The sequence below is a fragment of the Priapulus caudatus genome, unplaced genomic scaffold (genome assembly GCF_000485595.1).
Source record: "Priapulus caudatus unplaced genomic scaffold, Priapulus_caudatus-5.0.1 Scaffold4, whole genome shotgun sequence".
NCBI classification, from domain to species: Eukaryota; Metazoa; Priapulida; class Priapulimorpha; order Priapulimorphida; family Priapulidae; genus Priapulus; species Priapulus caudatus.
In genome coordinates, this window is record NW_014577065.1 from 109,075 (window position 1) to 118,393 (window position 9,319).

The window sequence follows — 9,319 nt, forward strand, 5'->3', positions numbered from 1 at the left end:
CCCGTGTATGCCCGCGGTAGAATGCTGCACGTGCGTACGTGTGCCCTCGCTCCGCGAATTGCTCGCTCTCTTTTGAATGAGATTAGCACGTAAGAAACGATTATTTTTATCACATAGACACTTTGAAATTTTAGTGGCCCGTTCGGGCCACCAAATTTTAACTTTTGGAAATTTTGGTGGCCCGACATCAAGTTTTGGTGGCCCCGGGCCACCGGGCCACCGCTAGTGTCGAGCCTTGATATATATATATACATATCCCAATACTGACCACACTCGGGACTGTCCATTTAGTTTGGTTTTCTGTGAAGTTCGTTTTATAGTGGGATGGCTTACGTGTCTCAGATGGCGCTGGGACTGAAAAATCATCTGATTTAATCTGAGATTCGGTTTTGAAGGTGTTAGGAATTTGGAGAGTTGACTGTATATATATATATATAGTCAACTCTATATATATGTATATAAATATTAGCGAAAGGCACACAGACATCAATAGATTCATAACATTAAAATCAAATTATATATAGGTATGGTGTTATATATTTATTCCATGAACCAAGCTTTTGAGACAACACGTGCACGCACGCATGGATGCACACACATACATTTGTATAAATACCAGTTATTCACCATCTTTTTCTCTTTAAAAAGTCAGACTGTAGCCTCTGTTTTGTCAAAAGGGTGTCAACTCTTGTAAGCATTGGGATTTCCCAAGTAATATTTTATTTGTGTATATAATTTTGCAGGCTGGCTGATAGAGATTGACCCACTGCTACAGAACATGCCTTACGTAACTTTGGCTTTACACCTTCTCTGTGAAAAATTCTCTTCCAGTTCCGCATGGACATCTTATATTAGTATCCTTTGTTTGGGGCAACATACCACTAGGTATCTTAGTGGGTATTTAACAGTGCTTCTCGTATGCACTACTGGCGTAGTTTCAGTTGAGAGGTGGCTTTAAAGTGTAGTTTTTTATACTTCTAAGTGTATTTATACTCTAAGTGTATATCTCTCATCTCCATAATAATTATGCCACTCTCGAAAGAGGGAAACTTTATTATTTATATCTTTAACACTATTTTCTTCAGACATCTTGCCAGGTACATTTACTGTACCACTGTATTTTACCCTTGAGGAGTTTCAGATGTTAAAAGGCGACCCTGCTTATGGTTAGTATTTATGTATCTCTACTCTGGGCTCTTTAGGTGGTAGAAGTAGTTGTATATATTGTTTATTTGTTCTTATGGTGCAATAATTGCATTTCGATTCCTATATGCAGCTATCTTAACATGTCCATTTGCACATGTAAACAGAAATTGTTTTTGAGAAACTACAATAACAACTCTCTGAATCACATATCATATTGTACAGTTAAAATCCTTCCATAAATATTTAAAAAAATCCTTTTCCTGAAAACATGAAAAATGGGTAAGAAAATAAATGTAATGAAGGCAGATCGCAGTATATTAAATAGTCTCATAGACTTCTAATACTATCTGGATAAGTTAAACAATGGTAGTAAATAATTGTCTGGCACTTTTTTTAGATGAGGCTTTGAAGCAGTATCGTCATATAGCGCGTCAGTACGCGTACTTCTATAAGCTCTTCCACACCGCGACAGATGTCAAGGGCATTCTGTTTCTTAAAGAGAACTTCAGCTATGATGCCTACAGGTGAGTGTGCAAACTTCTTAGTCTTATAGATTTCCATATATACATTGAACATACTCCTTCATCTTACCTGCTATGTGAAATAACCAGATATGCTTTCACGTTTTCTGTGTGTTGGTATCAAGGTTAAATGCTGATGAAGGGAGTTTGTGATGGAGGATGTTGATGTGTGCTGGATATTACCCGGTGGAGCTGTTACCGCTACACTCTGTTCTTTAAACAAAAATGTTGCAGGTTAGGTGTGAATGTGTTGTAATGACACGTATTGCAGTGAAGTGAAATAGTTGAATCTCACATGGTTTAGAAAGGGGAAACATTACCATACTTATACAAATTTGTACTGGAACACTGAAATGTGGAATTCCCAAGTGACATGATATGTGCAAGTGATTTAAATGTTGTAGTTACCCTTAGTGACACGTGCTCATGAGTTTGGTACACAGCGTCAACTGCTGCTTTGCTCTTGGTATCTAGTGATGGCGTTGCTGTAGTTATGTGTTAGCAGCCTGTTACGTTTTGTTTGCTAGCTGGCCTTTTCAGCACGCCACTTATTAGATGATATGATGGTAGAGAGACTGTCGTCAGGTTAACTTCCGACGCTTCAGATATTATAAAGCAAGCATTTGTAACTATTAATCAGTGATATCTCCCATCAATGAATTGCTGGGTCGGCATGCAACTCCAGCTTGTTTGATACCCATTTTGTTTTGTTTCGATTTACTTTATGTAAGATGTTCACTAAAAGTTGGAATGCCAAGCATCTAATTTTCAATAATTGAGTTTTATTTTTAAAGTATAAATATATTTTTCATTACATATTATGTCATTTCAATATGCATTGTTAATAGACATGTTTTAAACATGCAACGCAGTATAACAATTATAACAATGTGATAATAGCTTTTTACTGCAATGAATGAAGTAATCAATATCATGAAGTAAATGTAGGCTCATCGCTAATGTCATATTTTATTGGACATTGGGAAACGACATTGGTTTCAAACACAATGATTTTTCACCAGACTCATACAATTTCGAGAATCAATGGGAAAGGTTATGACATCATCACTTCCAATAAATCCTTGATCAGATGTGATCATCTTTTAGTACGGATGCATCAATATTGCAATTTGGATGTCTCTATACTAAATATCAATCAGTATTAATAGTTCACCTATGTAGCCGCGTCGTACAAAACCATGGTTTTGCATCAGCACTGAGACTTTCTCGTTCCCACGGTGACGATGGATCTGCTGCTGATGCTACCCACGCTGCTGATCTCGACCAGCTTGATGTCGTCGTGGTAATGCTGCGGGTGGTAGCGACGCGAGTGTGTCCGTCGGTACCACAGCAGCATTGCAAAGGTGGCGCCGAGCGCGACGAGGGCCAGCACCGTGATGGCAGCACCGATGCTGACCGCACGCACCGAGTACGACGCGCCGCGCGTCAGCTTGGAGAAGGGAAGCAGCACCGCGCCTGTCGCACCCTCCTCCAGCTGCAAGTTAACGGTGTCGCGGATTCCCTCGCCGCGCACCCGTGGTCTGGTGGTGTCGGGCGTGGTGTCCTGCGAGGGCATGCTCTCCATCGCAAGTTCGCTTGAGACAGAGGACACTGGTATGCCGCTCTCACGCGCTTCCTTCTGCCGGAGTGTTGTCTGCACGGAGGAACCGTCGGTTGATATCACAGCGTCAGCGACTCCACCGATTTTCGTCGACGCAAGAGTGCTGGTGATGTCATCAGTTTGTGGGGGCAGATGCGGGCCGGACGACCCATCAGTTTGTGTTGGCTGAACGGTGTTGATAATCACTTCAGTTTGTTGTGGCAGTCGTGTACTGAGAATGTCACCATTTTGTGGCGATTCTATCACAGGCTTCGAACTAGGTTCACTGGTATCAGTATCTCGTGTTGATGTAGTCACGGGTGAGGTGTAGGCACTGGTGTATGAGGTAGTTGGTACGGTCGGAGTTGTTTTCTGTGCTGACACTCGCAGGTAGGACACAGGTTCTGTTGATGTCTCAGAGGGTCTGAGATGAATGACATCATCTTCAACATTCTCGTGTTGCCCGCGCGATGCCGTGTGAGATAGCTGTGTGCTGATGTCACCTTTAGTAGTTTGTGCCATTTGCGAATGTACAGTTGTCGGACGTACCTCATCGCTGGTATTGGTTATACTGCCTACATTGCGATCACTCTGTAACTGTGCACTTGGTGCTATTGTAGTGCTACCACTGTCCGTAGTTAACAGCTTTTGAGTTGTCACCACCATAGTGTTACTATTGTCCACACTATCTACATTTTCTATGGGCACCGTTGCAGTAGTGTTTCCATTGTCTCGACTTTGTACATTCGCAGTGGTTGTCGTCGTCGTGCCGCTGTTGCCCACAGGTTGCATTGCTGCCGATGTGACATTGCTGATAATTTTGCCCGTACTATTTCTGCTATTACTCACATCCCGCAAGTCACTCTCAAGTGGCCCTGTTGTCGTCGCAACGCCATCTTGTGGATGTGCCCCGGCGGTAGTGGCATTACACTCCTGGTTGTTGGACCAGGCACCACATATGGTACTATCATTGCCGAAAAACGTCCATAGGTTTACCGTTGTCGTGACGACGTGTATATCCTTATGGACAGCAGTGACCGTCAAACGTCCGTGGACAGTTGACAGAACTGTACAAATAACCAGTGTCGTGACAAGCGGCAGTATCCGGGATGTCATGGTGGAGGGGGGCAACTTTTGGCCGGTGTCATGCCTGCAAAAAAGGACAAAACGTGTTAGACAGCGGCAAACCGAGTAAATTTACGTGCAATAAACACTCGGCATAAAAGTATACAACTTTCCAAGAAGGCCACTCTCTAGGGGGCGAGTAGGCGGGATTCGCAGGGAGCCAGCAACTTAACGCTCGTTAGCGTTTAAGATAACAATTATAACTGAAAACCGGTGTTCACAACATGTGGAAAACTGCGTAAGAAGGTGCGCGCGCACGCGATCAATACGCGAGTCGTACACGGTTTTTGTTAGCTTTCCTCACGGGCAACTACTACCCTTTTTTGTTTAATTCACCATTAAGTATCAAATTATTCCTTTTTATCAGACACCAACGATAAGATTTCTATCTATCTTCGGTTCTATCTTCTTTTATAAATCAATCTATATTTCAAGCTAGGCTACTCATTGAACTCGCATGTTGATCTTGACTTTCCCAATAGCTCAGCGTTCGGAAGCAGTGCATCATCTGCAGATCAACTTACTGCACAAGTATTTCTAACACAACTGGCTCATTGTGGCATTAATAATATTTTCCTATACTGCCCCCGTCGCCCTCCTTTCTACACCTCTCTCGCTCCTCTTTCGCTTTCTCCCCTCTCTCTCTTACTCTCGCCTTTTCTTTCATACTCGTCCAGTGACAAAGGACTCGCAGAAAATCACTCCGTGGAATGCCTCCTTCTTACTTAGCCTTTAAAATTGGGCGTGCGAAAAAATGTCAAGTGCCTTCGAGTGGCCGAGCCATCAGCAGTTATAGCTTCAGGTTTTTCCCATCGCGTTAATAATGACGTGGCGTGCATGTGTGGCAAGCGCGCGCGCACGCTCGTTGTCTCCTGTCGGACGAGTACGTATAGAAACAGAAGCTTCCATTCTTCGTCGGACATCCCGAGCCGTCGCTAGTCGCCGGCTGCACTTCTTCACTCTTTCGCCGCCACCGCCGCCGCCGCCGCCGCTTTCTATCGCGACTGCTTACAGTGAATTAGTCGGCGGTGGCGGCGAAAGAGTCAAGTTATTGGTTGGTGCGATGTGCGGTTTGGTGGCGGTGTGGGTGGGGGTGGTGGTAGCTCCTCGTGGAGCGTGTACGCGCGCGCGCGAGCCAAGCAAGTATATGTACAGAGTCTGCGAGACAAGCAGGTGTATGTACAGAGTCTGCGAGACAAGCAGGTATATGTACAGAGTCTGCGAGACAAGCAGGTATATATGTGTACAGAGTCTGCGAAACAAGCAGGTATATATGTGTACAGAGTCTGCGAGCCAATCAGGTATATGCACAGCATCTGCGGTACTATACCGATAACGAGCGCACGCTGAAACGCACGACAAAGCCACGCGGCACATTCCACGCTCGCCGGAGATCACCGGCGCTGCGCCGTCTCCTTTATGCGGCGCTCGTAAACGCGACGTTTTACGGGCCGCCATAAAAGGCTGACTTGTGTGTGGCTTACGCGCGGCTATTGTTGACGAGGATGTGGCACGTTTGTGGTAGCATCGCTGCTGTCAGCTATCACTGCTGCGGCATCGCGACCGACTTCACACTGTCACTTCTTCCTGTCGTTGATTCACTCCACTCTCTGGCTACAGCCGGATTTTCTGTTAATACGAAAGTGCTATAAGTGATTACACTGAAGCTACTCCCCCTGGTTAGCTTGATCGCTCTAAGATCGTTCCCCGTAGCGCTCTATCTTGTTTCTAGTACGTACATACTATGCGAGTGCTGTAATTGTTTCGTAGAGGGACAGCCGGAAAACCCACAGCTATACTCTGTAGAGGTCGGTCAGTCGCTGAAGAACTGTAGCCGCATATATGCTGCTATAGTTGTCGTCATTATGCGACACACTTGGCTTCATTTCATGATGAAGTAAGCCCAGCTATGGCAGGCATTAGGGCCAACAAGGTTTTGCAACATTCGACATCGTCGATTTCGGTTTCCGTTTCATCGTACACACGGTGGCTGGAAAAATACCATAAACCTCGTAACTATGAACCGATAAGTTAAACATTCACTTCTCAACAAGTGCTACCGTTTATACACGGCGCAAGCGACACACATCCGTTTGCCCTTCCTCCACCGGCCCACCCCCACGTCAGCGAATTGGCGTGGCCCCCCTTACCGAAGGATCACGGGGAGCAGTCTTGTGGGAGATGTTTAGAGAAAGGCTCGCGCATAAAAGAAAGGTCAGAGGTGAGAGCGATGGCATGACAGACATTTTTGTGTGGAATGCTTCTTTTCGAAAATCTCAAAGCGGGACGCGGCACTCAAATGTCGTTCGGAAACAATGCGTGGGCTATCCCGGTCTGCTTCGTAGAGATCAATTCTTTCAGAGGTAAATTTGAAGAGCTCGGAAAGCATCTCAGGTCGACCACCGGTAAGCCTAATTATAATATGCGCCGTAACAGATGACAACGCTAGACGAACGAACCGCGGGTGAATTATTATATGCGAATTGCATCGAATGCGAAATGGCAAGTCTAGAATGTCTTCATAGAATCGTCCCTCTAGTCCCCTGGTAATCCGACAGCAATAGAACATGAAAGTTGAGCGGATTAGCCGCATTAGGCTGTCTTGATTCCGGGAATGTTGCTGAGGTTTGCCGAGGGTATGCCGTAAACACGTATGTAGCAGTGCGTCGTCAGGTGTTTTTTGGTAGTCTGCGCATTATATGTGTATATATATATATACAGGGTTCTGCCCAGGATTTTTTAGTGCCGGGCGCATCCAGTTGCGCCGTAGGCGCGAAGCTAATCTAGGGGGGTCCGGGGCATGCCCCCCGGAAAATTTTTGATTTTGGATAGTCTGAAACTCAATTTCCTGCATTCTGAGCAATAAAAAGCCCATATATCAGACCTTTTTTCTTTTTTCTTTTTTTTTAATATCAAAAATTAGTGCCGGGCGGAGATATATAGTGCCGGGCGGCAACCGCGAGTGCCGGGTACACCCGCCCACCGCCGCCCACCATGGGCAGAACCCTGATATATATATATATATATATATATATATATATATATATATATATATATATATATATATATATATATATATATATATATTATATATATGCTCATTTTATGCGAGATATGTTAAGTGCGTGCGATCGTGCGCGCGTGTGTGGGTGCGCGCGTGCGTGTGTAGGTGCGCGCGTGCGTGTGTGTGCGCGCGTTCGTGGGTCTATAATTGCGGAAATGTTTTGAAAAGCAGCGTGGCGGTAAGCGACGAGATGACTGATGGAAGAATATTAGCATATTACGTTATTCCTTAAGCAGAACAGATTGCACGAACGTTGCTGCTGTCTTTCATGAGTATTTGCTACGTAATTGCTGCTATTCGGTATTCACTGCTATCGTTTCTTGCGTTATTGGCAAGGCAATGCACTATAATTATTATAGGCAATGCACTTCATGTTAAATACACACAGGAGTGTTTCCGATATGCATAGAGCCAATAATTCGCATTCCATTTTGGGAATCTGCGCGTGCAATTCACGCTCGCGGGTGATTCATGCCTTTCGTTCACTTCTGCCCATGTTTGTTGTAGGGGGCAATCACCTCGTTGTCATGGTAAACCAGCACGCAAATTCCATGTCATTTCTTTCACACGTCTTTCATTCAGATTTCAACGCTTGAATAATAGTGTCTGTATCGTAAAGTTTTATTATGTCATAGTAGACGTTACTTTTCTTTATAATGAATAGGTAAGCTATCTTGACTATATAAATATCTTGAACAAAAAGGTAGAGGTACACGTGTTGGAATTTCTCTTGCAAAATAGCAAAATAAAGAATATAATACAAAATCATTTTAAAACGTTAAATGATACTTTTTTTACATTCTGTAATATCACAGATCGAAAAGATTGCGTGAAAAAAAATTGGGTTTACTGAAAGAAACACGAGGAGGTTGCAAATACAGTTTAACGTTTCTTAGATTTCAAACTTGTGCTGGCCGAAAGATTAGTTAATGGCCGACGCTCTACATTTTCATGAAAAACACACAACCATTTGTATACATTCCTGTCGTGTTTGTTAATACGGAGTTTGTTAGTGTGCGAGGTATTTGTTGGTATAGTGCTTACTGACTTATCGTTTGTTTGCCTCTAATTTGCTACCGGAATGTTTGAAAAATGGTGTTTTACCGTGGCGTGCGTGGGCACGGTGTATTTTCGAACGTGGTTTACGAGCGTGATGTTTGTGAGAAAATCGTATGCTTAAACACACGCGCGAGGCCGCGCACGAGCGCATGCACACACAAATACATTATCTGTGCTTCTCCGACATTTTCGGAAGAACCTTCGCTCACGAAGGCATTCGACGCCCCCGCCCCACTCATACACTACGCCCGGACATCTCTCCGCGTGCCCGCCCCTCACCACACCGCGGCCGGATCATCTCCATCGCGTGCGCCCCTCCCGCCACACAGTCATCCACGCGTGCCGCCCCGCCCTTGACATCTTCACCGCCGTGCCTGCCCCCCGCGCCACATCCTCACGCGTGCACCCCCCGCGTCCGACATAACAATCTTCACTCGCGTGCCCCCTCGCTCCGCCCACATCTGCACGTCGTGCGCCCCGCGCCGAGCTCTTCACCGCGTGCCCCGCCGCCCGCTCCGAAATCTCCCAGCCGCGTGCCGTCCCCACCCCCTGCCCGACATCTCTCACCCCTCGCCGCCGTGACATCTCCACTGGCGTGGGCGCCGCCCCGCCCCACATCTCGCTATCGCGTGCTGCCCCTCGCACCGCCGCAGACATCTCCACCGCGTGCGCCCTCCCTGCCCGCGCCGACATCTCCACCGCGTGCCCCCCCCGCGCCGACATACCGTCCACCGCTGTGCGGCCGTACCACCGCCCAGCATCTCCATCGCGTGCCTCTCCCGCACCCGACATGCTCCACGCGCG

General features: G+C 45.9%; 2 protein-coding genes across 2 annotated transcripts in view; one reads left to right on the plus strand and one right to left on the minus strand.

Annotated features, from left to right (window-relative positions):
* Positions 1-9,319, plus strand: part of LOC106821560 (histone-lysine N-methyltransferase setd3-like) — a 60,469-nt gene that overhangs the window by 7,903 nt on the left and 43,247 nt on the right. Inside the window, exons 6-8 of the mRNA XM_014826430.1 lie at positions 744-854; positions 1,086-1,166; positions 1,544-1,670. Coding sequence (XP_014681916.1) covers positions 744-854; positions 1,086-1,166; positions 1,544-1,670 — 319 coding nt within the window. The remainder of the gene's footprint in view (positions 1-743; positions 855-1,085; positions 1,167-1,543; positions 1,671-9,319) is intronic.
* The window catches only part of LOC106821550 (flocculation protein FLO11-like), a 35,936-nt gene continuing 29,044 nt past the window's right edge, over positions 2,428-9,319 (minus strand). The window contains exon 2 of the mRNA XM_014826420.1: positions 2,428-4,417. Coding sequence (XP_014681906.1) covers positions 2,878-4,383 — 1,506 coding nt within the window. The 5' untranslated portion in view covers positions 4,384-4,417 and the 3' untranslated portion in view covers positions 2,428-2,877. The remainder of the gene's footprint in view (positions 4,418-9,319) is intronic.